This window comes from Ictalurus furcatus, chromosome 28 (assembly GCF_023375685.1).
Source record: "Ictalurus furcatus strain D&B chromosome 28, Billie_1.0, whole genome shotgun sequence".
NCBI classification, from domain to species: Eukaryota; Metazoa; Chordata; class Actinopteri; order Siluriformes; family Ictaluridae; genus Ictalurus; species Ictalurus furcatus.
This window is the reverse complement of record NC_071282.1, coordinates 7,392,454-7,406,605: the sequence shown is the minus strand read 5'-3', so window position 1 is coordinate 7,406,605 and position 14,152 is coordinate 7,392,454. Positions and strand designations below refer to the sequence as shown.

Below are 14,152 nucleotides of genomic sequence, written 5' to 3'. Positions count from 1 at the left end.
GTTAGGACGCTGTAATGATGAAACAAATGATCCAGATACAGTTTTGGTCCAGTCATATTCATACAGAGGGGAAGTTAGTATTGGGTGCATCAACATATTTTTTTTTATAAATATATTTCCAATGAGGCTATTCACATGAAATTTTCACTAGACATTAGTAATAACTCAAGAAATCCAGAAATATAAAGAATCCACAACATTAAAATCAATAAACAAAGCTGTGTAATAAAGTGGAATGACAGGAAAAATGTATTGAGCATGCTAACTGAAATCTATTTAATACTTAGTGGAGAAGCCTTTGTTTGTAATGACAGCGTCAAGACGCTTCCTGTATGAAGAAATTAATCGGCCGCAGTATTCAGGTGTGAGTTTGGCCCATTCTTCTAAACATATTTTCTTTAAATCTCGTTCAATTGGATTCAAGTCAGGTGATTGACGGGGCCATTCTAACACCTTAATTTTTTTTTCTCTGACACCAATTGAGAGTTTCCTTTGCTGTATACTTTGGATCGTTGTCCTGCTGGAAGTCCACCCATGTTTCATTTTCATCATCCTGGTGGATGGCAGCAGATTCTTCTCAAGAATCTTCTGGTAAAGGGCTCCATTCATCGTTCCTTCAATTATATGATGTCTGCCAGTACCATGCGATGAAAAACAGCCCCACACCATGATGCTTCCACCTCCAAACTTCACTGTTGGTACAGTGTTTTAAGGGTGATGTGCAGTGCCATTTCTTCTCCAAACATGGTCTCACAGCCAAAAAGTTTAATTTTTCTCTCACCTGACCAGACTACACTCTCCCAGTATTTCATAGGATTGTCCAAATGAGTTGTAGCAAACTTTAAACAAGCTTCGACATGCCTTTTCTTTAGTAATGGAGTCTTGCGAGGTGAGCGTGAGCAGTGGAGTGTATTGCCTATTGTTTTCTTTGTGATGATACCTGCTGCCTCCAAGTATTTCTGAAGCTCTTACCGAGTGGTCCTTGGCTCTTGGGCTACTCTTCTGACTATTCTTCTGACTCCCTGGTCAGAAATCTTGCGAGGAGCTCCTGTGCATGGCCGGTTGATGACGGAGTGATGTTGCTTCCACTTGCGGATAATGGCCCCAATGGTGTCCTTACTGGAGGATTCAGAAGTTTTGAAATATGTCTATATCCGATTCCATCAGTATGTTTTGCAACAATAAGGTTCCGAAGGTCTTGGGAGAGCTCTTTGTTTTTTCCCATCATGAGATGTTTCTTGTGTGACACCTTGGTAACTAAAATGCCTTTTTATAGACCATTAATTTACTAACCCAGCTGATATTAATTTGCACAGATAGGAGGTATAATTACTTGTCTATTTCAGCTGGTTCCTTGCCTTACCTTGCCTTGGAGAACTGCTTTTTCTTAGCATGTTCAATACTTTTTTCCTGTGTCATTCCACTTTATTACACATAACTTTATTTATGCACTTTAATGTTGTGAATTCTTTATATTTCCAGATTTCATGAGTTAATACTGCTGACTGGTGAAAATTTCATGTGAATAGCCTCATTCGAAATATATTTACTGAAAAAAATGTTGACTCATCCCATACTTATTTCCCCCACTGTATATGTTTAGGGCCTTAGAACTATACCTAGCACATACAATTGGGTGTGTATGTATGTGTTCTTGACAATAAGCCTCATTTACTAAGGTATTTACCACGTATGCAAAACATGCTGCATGTGCTGTTTTGCCGAAGAGCAATAGGATGACTCGGCGATTAGCAATGACATGCACTAATTTCATGGAATATTTGCACCTTAACATGCAGGTCCACTGAAGGCTTTGCGCTGGATTTAGGTCCTTGATTTAATTTGTGCATGCAAAAACATGTACAAACATTTTATAATAGCCACAAAAAAGCTGATTTTTTTCTAAGTAGTATTGCATCTTTCAGAGGATCAAAATAGCACATAGTGTCTTGTGCATTTGCCTTGTATGCAGTTTAGGACGGTTCTAACTAGAAATGTAAAATACAGGGTGGTTGTGACACCCTGGTGAATGTGATGGGAGTGAAGACACTGAAGGCATGACTTTCCAGTACAGGTGTTTATCATGAAGGACAAAAAAGAAGGAGATTAAAAACAAATGACAGGACTGCATTCTCACACACCTCGGGATGCAGGATTGGAGATAATTTAATTCGCTTTGCTCTGCTAAGCAGTGGCCCACTCTCTCCCATTCAGCAACTCGCTGCAAGACACACATTATATACACTCAACGGGCACTATATTAGGAACACCTGTCCACCTGCTCTTTTTTTGCAGTTATCCAATCAGCCAATCATGTGGCAACAGCACAATGCAAAGAAATCATGCATATTTCGTACTGGATAAGAGCTTTGGGTAATGTTCACCTCAAGCATCAGAATCAAGCAAAAATGTGATCTCTGTGACTTTGGTGATGGCATGGATATTGGTACCAGATGGAATGGTTTGAGTATTTCAGAAACTGCCGACCTCCTGGGATTTTCACACACAACAGTCTTTAGAGTTGACGCAGAATGGTACGAAAACCAAAAAAAAAAAAACATCCTGTGTGCAGAGGGTCTGCAGGTGGAAACACCTTGTTGATGAGAGTGATTAGAGGAGAATGACCAGACTGGTCTTAGCTGATAGGAAGTCAATACTAACTCAAATATGTCCTCTGTACAACTGTGGTGAGTAGAAAAGCATGTCAGAACACATCAAACCTTGTGGCGGATGAGTTACAACAGCAGAAGAGTTCCACTTCTGTCAGCCAAGAACAAGAATCTGAGGCCATCATAGGCACAAACTCACTGAAACTGGACAGTTGAAGACTGAAAAAGACCAGGTGAAGTTTTCACATTCTGAAATACTTATACCAGCCCAACTGATAACAATTATCCAACCACAGCGACACACTGACACATTTTTTTTTCTCCTTGCTTGATCTGAACATTAACTGAAGTTTTTGACCTGTATCTGCATGATTCATTATGCATTGCTCTGCTGCAACATGATTGGCCAACTGGATAATTGAATAAATGAGCAGGGGTACAGGTGTTCCTAATAAAGTGACCAGGGAGTGTGCAGTATATCAGCATTACGTTAATTATACGATTTCCTTGTTCCATAGTTGGCATGAGCTTTGTCTGTGCAAATAGATTAATTGTGATGAGGCTCGGAAATGATGCCTGGAAATCTGGTTTCGACCAAAACTGAGTTTTTCTACCAACAGTACACTTTGACATCTCTACTTTAAGAAAACATCCATATATTTTACCAAAATGTAGTTAGGCTACTTTTGAACCTTGCAGTCTGCCTGCAAAGGTCATGTTGTTTAAGGAGCCAGTTGAACAGACGAGTAAACAGGTATTGTATTTATAGTAATCCATTTCCGCCAGTTGAAGACAATCAGACTGCTCATTAAGTTTTAATAATGAGAAGGTTTCTGAAGATTATGTCTCCCTCTCTCAAAATGAACAGAGCATTTCTTCAGTTGATGACTTCATATTAACCGGATTAACTGCTTTTTTATTAGATTTTCACTGCATGTTCATACCTCCTAATCCAACTGCATTTAAACAGAAACTGTGCGAAGGTTTTCATTCACACGCAATCTTTTGTTTTGTGTTCACATTGTATTTTGAATAGTTTAATTTCTCAGACTTTAGGGGACTTTTTACTTGATGTACAATTATGTGCCTGTGGCAAGATTTGCTTTCAGTTTGATTCTTCCGGCAGTTTCTTAGATATCTGAAATCTCTGTGGCGAGTAAGAACAAAAACCACATACAAAAACAAATTTGCATTTTGTTTCTTTTCCCCAGGCTTTGCATACTTCACGCAAATATTGTTTGTAACTCACTTGCAAATGCCCACTTTTTAGAGCACACAATTTCTCAGGTCTTGTGTGTGTATAGAGTAGTGCTGGGCTGTAGTGAGTGAAATGTCCGCTGTGTTCTGTAGATGGCGTCTTCACCAACAACAGCAATGGCAGCAGATCTCTCCTACAGGCTCTGTCTCTGTCTAAATCTCTGTCTCTGCTCAATCCTGTTAGTAAGTACTGGCACCCCACCGCTATCCGCCTGCCTGCCCCAATTCACAAAGTAAAATAATGTGCATGTTGCTGCTGCTGCTGCTGCTGCTGCTGCTGCTGGGACTCTGATTGTCTGTGTGTGTATGTGTTTGTGTTTTATGTTTGTTAGATGTGGTTGTGGGGAGCTGCTCTCTGTGTATTTTTAAAAAATAAAATAAATAATACTAATAATAATTTTCTGAATGATATGTATAACATGGTAATGGTATGGTTTTCATTGCAATGACGCCAGCTTTGTCTACAGTGGCTTAAAAAGTATTGAGAAAGATGATTATATTTGAAGATTGTATTGCAACTTCAAACTATTACATATAGCTAAGATTTCAGTACAATATATTCTTTAGTGTTAGAGTAAAAAAATCAAGTATAATTTTTTTTAAAAAACTAGTTAGGAATAAAACACAGAAATCCATTTATATTGCATTAGACTTGTGCGAAATTGCTTGTCGGCTGCACCAAATCTCAGCTTGATGGTGAATTTTCGATATAAGCCTTTAACAAAGCCATGGTCTGATGCCCACATTGCTGACTTTTTCACTGTTGACGCTATGAGAGCTTTCTCGTTTTCATCACCATTAACATTATTTGTACAGTGTTAGATTTGGCACTTCTAGGTCTATTTAATCTTAAGTCAACTTTCAGTTGTCAACCAAGTGCCATTTTTGGAATTTTCAGCTCATCTTCCATTTTGTTGGGGAGAAACAGAATGCTCTTTTTTCAGATTTGTGCGATAACTTTTAGTACTCTGGTAACATAATATAATCGCATTAAATGTCACTGTACACTGACATGGCAGTGAAATATCATGTGGAGATGATTAAATTGATATCTCGCACAAGCCTATATTGCATTAAAGTCTTGCACTGACACATACTCTAATTACAACAAGATCATCAGAATGATTTTAAGTCACAGAATTATTCATTAGACTTTTTGTCAAAACACCAGTCAGGGGTTAGTCACTGTCGACATGTTCAGAGTTTGGTGTGGGTGATGGTTTTTGTACTTGCTTATGAATGCTGACACTTCACGGCTATGCTGTGCTTTTGTGTAAGATGGTTGTGGCACTAACGTTGGAGTTGTCCTTAAGGTTCTCCTCAAGTAAACTTAAGTGTTCTATTCAGTTGTGCTCCTGTGTTTCTTGTGCATATTGCTTACTTTCTAGTCTTTTTCCTTTCCATGAGACACAAAAAAAACCTTGTTGTGGTTAAAATGTTACTTGGTGTACTTAAGGTAAATTTTATTCAAAATAACTATTTCAATTACATCACTTGAAGCATCTTTTTTTTTTTTTTTTTTTTTTTTTTTTTTTTTTTTTTACTGTTTATTTCTCTTTCCTGAATTCTTAAAACTAATAGCTGAGTCTTTGGATAAGATCATTTAATAAATGTACCGTTGTTAATATTTCTATGAGCATCTATTAATTGAGTCACTCTTTATTTAAACTCTTTCCAACAGAACAGCGAGCACTGAGCTTAACTGAGCAACCGCAAGAGAAAAGGTAATACTCCAGCTGCCAATTGACTGTTTTTCTCTGTTCCCTTTTCTTTCACTCTGTGGTATTGACTGGGATTATAGGATTCTCAAATGTCCCTGAGACGACAGAGTTGCCTGGAGACAGAGTGCTTCCTGTTGTAGTTTTGAAGGTCATGGCTTTTTTTCTTTGAAAACAGTCCTGAACTTTTCATATGGCACGGGCATAGTGAGTGTGCATTTGTGTGTGTGTGTGTGTGTGTGTGTGCGCTTGAGTGTGTGCGTGCGCGCACACACAGATGACAGCACTGGAGCAAGTGTTGTTCTAACTATTCATTTCTTTCACTCTCTGCTTTTGCACAGTTGCTCCATCTGGTGGAGAGTTTGAGGTGTATTTTTGTAAGAACTGTGATTGTGTTGTCGTGTGCACATTTAATACACACTCAGCCCTGTATTTTAAACCTCCATAGGGAGTTAAGGTTCCGTAGACGCACTCAGTCAGCTGATGACGAGTCCAGCGTTGAGCTGGCTGATTCGCTCCAACACCTCACGCTCTCCGAATTCCTCAAAGAGTATGTCACAGCCATGTTTAGCTCTCTGACATTCACGTCTAACCCAAGTTGTTTGATACGATACATCTAATTTTCATCCACAGAATGCACCTGCTGGCATGGAGGCACATTTAACACATATTTAAACTGAAGAGACTAAATATTAGAGGCATAACTATTCTGCTGCTAAATCTTCTTTGAACATACAAATAGGTTCAACTAACCATATTTCTTCACAAAATCTTTTTTCTGAGAGATCGTATGCACTAAAACGTAATATTTATTCAAGAGGTATGTATGAAATCTAGTGAATGCTGAGAATGTTTCCACTGGTAAAGTAGACGGTCTCTGCTTTCAAAGTGAGAGCACGATGACTAATATTTTAATTAATAACAAGGAAAGGAATGCATTACTTACCCTGAGTCCTTTAACTGGAACAGAACTAACCTTCGCATTGCGAACTTTCAAAGGAATTGCTGCCTTTAAACCACAATAACATGTTTTTATGGTTATGATAAGGAAGTGGCATTTATAACCAAGTGGGATATTGGCTTAGTGAGGTAGCTTTGTGCCTTAAAGTACCCATTTGGATTTGAAACAATTAGTTAATCATGCCAGTTTAATTGCTATAGACTAATGCAATTAATGCTTTGGTGAAATCAATTGCCAACTAACTGTCTCAAGATGAATGAAAACTAAAAAAAGATTTTGAGGAATTCAAAATGAGTTGTCTTAAGGACAGACGTGCATAATAACAATTGCAGAAATAGCAAAAAAAAAAAAAGAAGCTTCACACTAAGCTAAATTGAATGAAATATTACCATGGTTCTTAATGTAAAGAAGTTAACTTGCTAACCAATGGATCCAGCTTGGAAGTATAGCCCTTCCTAGTTCCTGTATATAGGAGTTCTTCCATTTGTTCCAGATGACCGGGGCAGTATATTTTAGACCTAGTAGTGTTTTTGTAATTTCCTTGCTTAGTACCAAGAGCAAATTCATCACCTTATAACAGTGACCCCATGTGTGTAGCCTATGAAAGGACATGCTATATCATGCTCATCCTCTTTCAAATAAGAGGACTCCTTGGAGGGGGGGTAATTCTTGGCTTTTTACTATTCTCTGGCAATTTTATTGTTTAAAAATTATTTTTTAACTTGTTTAAATTTATTCTATTTTTTTTGTTTGTGCCCCAGATGCATTGTAACTAATTTCATAATTTCATGAATTAATAACTTATTCATTGTTAACCTTACCAGCTTCATGTATTATAGGGCAGGATAGCAAGATGTTTGCTCTGCCCAGTCTGTATGAAATTGGGTGATGGGGAACGATCAATGCCCAGATTGTTTCAGTTCAGGGCATCTTGCCCTAACTGTACCATAATGCCAGTAGTGATGTCTGATGCTCCCAACCTGTGTAAATACTGCTGACTATCCTTACTCTGATGTTGTGTGGTCACAGTAGAGAGGAGCCCTGTAGGAAGAAAAAGGTAAGCTAGAAGACTTGTCTGCTCAGCCCCACTGGAACAGGAAAAGCAAGGGTTTTTTTTTTTTTATTTTTGAGACAAGTTGGCAACATGAGAAAGCCAACATGCACATTCAATGGCTGTTTCTGATTCGTGAATAATAAGCCTGTCCTGGTTGGTTGATGCTGATAGCTTCCCATTGGAGTGTTCTGATGCTTAGTGTGTCATACAGGAGTGCAGCTCAGCAGCAGCAATTAATGCACTGGTGACTGATCTTAAGGCTCCCTTAGTGAAACTCAACCTGGATCACTTGACACAGTTGATTAATGCCTTATTTTATGGTATAAACACACAAATGAGTCACTGATATGTTTTACTACATATCAACTTTATTAAATAGCATTTATTGTATGCACACTGAAGTTGTGACATGAGAAGAGAGCATGTGTTCTGTTTGCAATGTCTGATGCAGAAGCATCAAGCTTGAGATTGTTGCCTCCAGTAGAGAAACAGATGGTCTCACTAGTGGTTTGTGCTGGTGCAGATCTGCGTGTACAAGCCATACCGCATGGAGCCCAGTATAAGGGAGCTGACACCGGTTTTCAGAATAGGATGCTATGGTGACTATGGGTTGTACCACTAACATGTGACACAGTATCTCCTGGCCATTAATGGGTACAGAAATCCTACAGGTGACACTCCAGGCAATGGGAGACATAGCAGTAAAGTGTGTAGATCACTGGGATTGTCGATGTTTTTTCATTGTTCAATCACTGAACCCCAAGTTGCTCCCGATAGCAAGCTAGCACCTTGCATGGCAGCTCTGTTACCATTGGTGTGTGACTGTGTGTGTGAATGGGAGCTTTATAGAACTGCTAAGCTTAAAAGAGCGCTATATAAGTGCAGACCATTTACCATTTGCTCGAACTTGAAATTTCCAGCTCATCCCATATGAACCCAAAAAGGACTCATTCAGCGTGGTGCATGGAAGTGACCAATGCTACTTTTTTCTTCTTCAGATGAACAAGCTTTTGTGGCACAGAAAACCACACACCTTGAAATTTTGGCTCTGTCCCCATAATATGGGAGCAACTCTTAGTTGCTTACAGTCCATTTATAAGCTGGTTGAATGCAGGCAAGTTTGTTCAATAGGGTGCAAACTGATAGATGTTTTGCTTGCTGGTGGGAGTGGATAAACTAGTCAAAAGTTTTCTTAAAGGTGAGCAATGTCTCTGACCTTAAGACAAAGCAATTGTGGGAAGGTCACAGTGGAGTTTACAAGTGGAAGTTGGTGTTTAGTACCTTATGAACCATTAGAAAATGCACATATGATGTGGCTTTTGCTTAGGACAGTTATTATTTTATTTTATTTTTTTATTTTTGGGGCGGGGGCCAGTCATCACTATGGACAGATGAATATCCAAATTTCATGCATTATCGGTCAACACTGCGTTGGCTGTCCCAGATGTTCAACTTGACTGACCAGCTGTTTGTGTACTTTGGGGAGCACCATAAAGGGGCTAAGTACAGGTTAAACTATTGGGATTACAAAAATGATCGCACAAGCATACTTGAATCCAGGTCAAGAGTCTCTTACTTCCATTATATGTCACTGAATGTGTGCTATGGCTACCGCTTGGATGGCTCTAAGAGGAGTGCCACTCAAGGATATTTGTGAAGTGGTGACACTTCACGATGTAGCTTCACCAGATTTAACAGACTGAATTTTGCTATTCTCAGCTTATGAATAGGGACATGTTTTTATTTATGATCACAAGCTGAGGAATATGCTATTGGTACTTGGCAAGGAAATGCAAATGTGGACACTCTACCACTCAGTCCTGGAACTATGGTTACATACCTAACCTTCCAAACCATGTTAGTGTAAAGTTGTTGTATTTTTTTTCTCCCAGAATTGAAGAAGAGGGATGGGATAAATACATTATTCCTTCCAAGACTGAGCCTGAGAAATACAAAGTCAGCCGCACCTTCAGTTTCATTAAAAGCCGAATGTACAGTACACGCAGCAAGAAGGTATACATCCTTAATGCTATCTTAAAGCTGAATGAACAATTATAGTCCAGCTATGCCTCAAGTATCCAAACAGTGACAGCCGAATATAGGCCAAGCAGCCATCCCAAAAACAAACACATAGTCCCAAGTCCCAGCTTTTCACTTTAATCATTAACCCCTCCTGATTCTGCCTAACAATTTTGTGAACCCAGGTTCTCCAGACCCTTATGTGGCTGCTTCTATTTCATGGCCGTAAGATATAAAGAGTGAGATAAAGTATTGTCCACATGGAAAGTGTAGATAATTATACTCATGGCTGTGTGGGCTGTTAATCCTGTAATGGCTTTTTCTTGGTTCTCAAAGGGAAAAGCGAAGGAGAAGGAAGTGAAAGAAAAACAGGGCAACGGACACCAATTTGCAGCAGGTCCTATTCTGGGGACTTCGGTTTGTGAGGTGTGTGACAAACCTGTTTCAGGGAAGGAAACTCTGCACTGCACCAGTGAGTGAGATTGCTGCTTTTTTGTCCTAATTTAACAGTCAGCCATGTTGCTTGTATTATGTGATGCAGTTTGAGCTGATTGTTGGCAATACTGATAATTGTGAATAGTGAAGCCTTTAACTAGCATTTAATCAGAGTTTAGTGTAATGCTTTACAAAGTAACACATTACTGTAATCAAATGACTTTTTCTGATAACGCAGTAATGTAACACATTACATCTTAAATTTATGGAATTTCATTAGTTACTGATATCAATAAAATGATGTTACTTGCATTACAGATTTATTGTTAAGAAACCAATATTAAGTAAAATGCATTTTTTAAATGAATCACGTTTTGCCCCAAAGATTTTTTTTTTAGCCCCAAATAATTCTCCACTTGGAGCGGTTTGTCACTACGTAACTGAACGTCAGTAAAAGAAGACTGCCTGTAATTTTATATCTTCAGTGAACGGAGGCGAGACCAATCAGACAGGGTTTACAGGAAAATACAGGGAAATATTCGTGTCTTATTGGCTGACAGGTTTCACTTCTGCCAAATCCTAGCTCACAGTCAGTGTGAGGGGAAAAATGGATATACGCCAAAGTTTTTTTTTTTTTTTTTTTTAAAACCAGTAAAGGGGTTGAAATTGAAACAGTAACATCCTCTGATGCTGAGAAGGAAAACAAGGTGTGTAAATGTCTGAGTTCCAGTTTATGTGAACATGATATGAGCAGAGCATGAGGAAAGATAATGTTCTTTGCATGGCAATACAATGATATCTTAGCTGTGTCTCCTCTTGGCTAACGACACCAAACTAGCTTAGTTAGAAAAGTTTTTTATTTTATTCGTCTGGTAGTTCTACAAACAGTGACAACACCAGAGGCAAGTTTTATGATAAATCCAACTTTTTCTGATCATGTCATACGTGCGCAACAATTACTGAAAGAACTATGAGTTTCACTTTGTAGTGTATTTTTATAGGTTTGATAGGTTTTGAAAGTTGTGTGAAAGTAAAGTAATTAGTAATTACTACTTTAAAATTAGTAATCTGATTACTTTTTACATGCAGCAATCAGTAATGTAATCAGATTACAATTTTAAAGTAATATTTAGTAATCTGTAGTTGATTACTTTTTTGAGTAACTTATCAAACAGTGCATTTAATATTTTATTGTTAGTTTTTGGTACTGTTAGATTTTAAGTATAAAGCATTACTCTAGGCCCTTAATGAATATTATGATTGATTGAATGTATTTGTACCTAACATTTAAGGGCAATTTACTGCTAAGTCATGTAAAATCTCAATATAATAAGCCTTCCATTTGAACACAACCATTTTTTGCGGTTTATGTGATGATTTGTGTTTTGATTTGTCCATGTCTTCCTAGATTGTGCTGTGTGCATCCATAAGGGTTGTAAAGATTCTGCTGCACAGTGCCTCAAGGTGTGTGTGTGTGTGTGTGTGTGTGTCCATGATGATTGGAATGATTCAATAAATGTTGCTTCTTTGATAATTAAAGGGGGCATAACATTAAGCATAATTTAGCTAGTAAACTCAGAATTCCTCACAGAGGTGTGTTTGTGTGTATGTGTGTGTGTGTGTGTGTGTGTGTGTGTGTGTGTACTGTAGCTAAAACCAAACCCAGGTTTAATGGTTAAACTGAAAGTAGTAACATATTTGCCAATTAGACATGATTGCAGGGGGTCTGTGAGTGTGTCTTATGTTCCGCACTTACTTTATAGTATAAGGTTGGTGTGTCTATTTTCCTATACAGAAAGTGCAGGACAAATACGCAGTTTCTAGGATGAAGGCCAGAGCAGCCACGCTTCCTCAAAGTGAGTCAATCTACTGCACCACACAAACGTGGAAGTGAGGATTGTAGCATGTTTAAGGATATAGATTTAGGTGATTTTCTTTTCACGTCTGTTTGAGGCTGTTCCTCTGCTTCATCTTCATTGTTTTTATTTATTCTTCTTCATCTACATCTCTGTCATATGCAGATTTTGTATTGCGTGAAAGCATCCCGTCCTCTCAGATATCTACTTCAGCCTCCCTCCCTGTGGTGACTCAACGGGACAGGAGAGACACTACCCCTCTGCCATGCCCAATATCAAGGAGTGTCCCCCTAGTCCCAGAGTGGTTCGAAAATATTCTTCCTTTTTCATTATCGGTCATCAAAAATGCCTATATACAGGCAGCTTTTTTAATTTATTTATTTTATTTTTATTTTTTAATTTGTGTGTTTTGTGCATCCAGGCTTGCAGAGAGCCCAGAGGGAGACACTGAGTCCTCCTCCTGGAGATCTCATGGCCAGTCAGAGGAGCTCCTGCAGACCATGGAATCTTCCACTTCCACTGACTCCTCCCTCGTTGAAGGTAAACAAAGTGATATTCATTCCTGTTACAATGATGCAGCTTTGAACCTTTGAATAACTTGTATGCATGCTATACATGTAATCTTAAAAAAAAAAAGTTTGCAGTTGTTAACATTAATATTATCATCACCATATCTATCATTTATTATTTTTAGTTTTGCAGTAGGTATAGTGTTACAGTATTACTGACCATTTTCCACCTCCTTTCTATTCATTCATTCTTTATGTTGAATTTCTTTCATTTATGTTTTCTAATTGTATTGATGATATTTAGTACTTTATCTTTACCCTGTCTGGCTTTGAATCTATCAATCTGTTGGTCTTCCTGTAGAAACAGTGGACGCTCCTCTACAGAACAGTTTTGGGACGGACACTCTGTATTTGGAGGCAGAGTCTTGGAGTCTAGCGGTGGAGACGCAGTTCTGCCAAAAGCAGGAAAAACGCACAATCAAGAGACAGGATGTCATCTATGGTAAGTGCCAGGGAACAGCTTGAGTAGTTGTGTCTAATGAGAAACACGATGATGTTAAAGCACTGGAATGACTGATGAACAAACTAATTAAACTGAGCAACTGAAAACTGAATAACTTCTACTTGGAGCTTCTGGACTTGTGACTCACTTCCTGTTGCTGTGGATGGTCCCACATGGCTTCCCTGAAGATGTGCATTTCCCAAAAGGTTTATGCTCGCCGTTTGTTCAGTAGATAATCTCACCAGGATACTGTCGATTTGTAGCAAAGCGCTTCTGCTGTAATCATAAAGCTTGTCCTGTGTTCATCCCAGGAGTCTTATTCACAATATTCTCATATTGGCATCCTTTCAATGCCCTTATTCCTGTTGGACTTCTTAAGTATACAGCTGTGGAAGTGTAAAGAATTATAATCTCACTATCCAGTGTCACCCAGAAGAGGATGGGTTCCCTTTTGAAACTGGTTCATCATGAGGAAGATTTCCTCGTCATCTAAGGGAGTTTTTTCCTTGCAGCCTCATGCTTGGTCATTATGGATCTAACGCTACAGTACATCCAGATTTTTGTAAAGCTGCTTTGTTAAACGTGCTAAACAAATAAACTTTGAAAATGCAGGTTTCAGTTAAGTAAATTACCAGGACACAATTTTGCCTATTTTTCAAAATAAAAGCACTTGCAATGTTATTAAAAAAGCAACAAAAAAAAAACAAACAGAAAAGTTACTACTTTATTATTCATTGTAGTTCTGCAAAGACAAATGAAAAGAATGTCAATAATTAACCACTGTTGTGTGTACACTGGTGTAGAGCTAATGCAGACGGAGCTACACCACCTGCAAACGTTGACCATCATGGCGGAGGTGTTTAGGCGAGGCATGCGGGAGGAGGTGGGCTTGGATGCGGAGGCTATTGGTCGGATTTTCCCGTGCTTGGACGAGCTCCTCGTCCTGCACCGAGACTTTCTTTCTGCTATGACGGAGCGCCGGAATAACTCCACGCAGCCTGACAATGAGAAAAACTACCTCATTCACCATGTGGGTGATATCCTCCTGCAACAGGTGGGCAATATTTTCAGAGAACATGTAGCTAAATTGCTAAAAAAAAAAATGATGCTTTAGTTTGTTTTATGTTACATTTGACACACTTTACATGTTACAGCTCCGATGGCAAGTGGGTCTGGTATCAGTGTCCAATATTCTGTCCAATGTTTGCTGTGAAACCCTAGTTAACGGAATT

The 14,152-nt window shown here is 38.6% G+C and overlaps 1 protein-coding gene across 7 annotated transcripts in view; it reads left to right on the top strand.

The window, feature by feature from the left end:
* The window catches only part of arhgef28a (Rho guanine nucleotide exchange factor (GEF) 28a), a 127,830-nt gene that overhangs the window by 79,308 nt on the left and 34,370 nt on the right, over positions 1-14,152 (top strand). For 3 of the 7 annotated variants that reach the window (XM_053618307.1, XM_053618308.1, XM_053618305.1), the window contains exons 14-23: positions 3,960-4,049; positions 5,548-5,590; positions 6,033-6,134; positions 9,492-9,612; positions 9,955-10,090; positions 11,462-11,517; positions 11,849-11,909; positions 12,075-12,449; positions 12,780-12,920; positions 13,724-13,974. In XM_053618307.1, coding sequence (XP_053474282.1) covers positions 3,960-4,049; positions 5,548-5,590; positions 6,033-6,134; positions 9,492-9,612; positions 9,955-10,090; positions 11,462-11,517; positions 11,849-11,909; positions 12,075-12,449; positions 12,780-12,920; positions 13,724-13,974 — 1,376 coding nt within the window. The remainder of the gene's footprint in view (positions 1-3,959; positions 4,050-5,547; positions 5,591-6,032; positions 6,135-9,491; positions 9,613-9,954; positions 10,091-11,461; positions 11,518-11,848; positions 11,910-12,074; positions 12,450-12,779; positions 12,921-13,723; positions 13,975-14,152) is intronic. The other 4 variants (XM_053618311.1, XM_053618310.1, XM_053618309.1 and 1 more) reach the window with 4 other exon arrangements.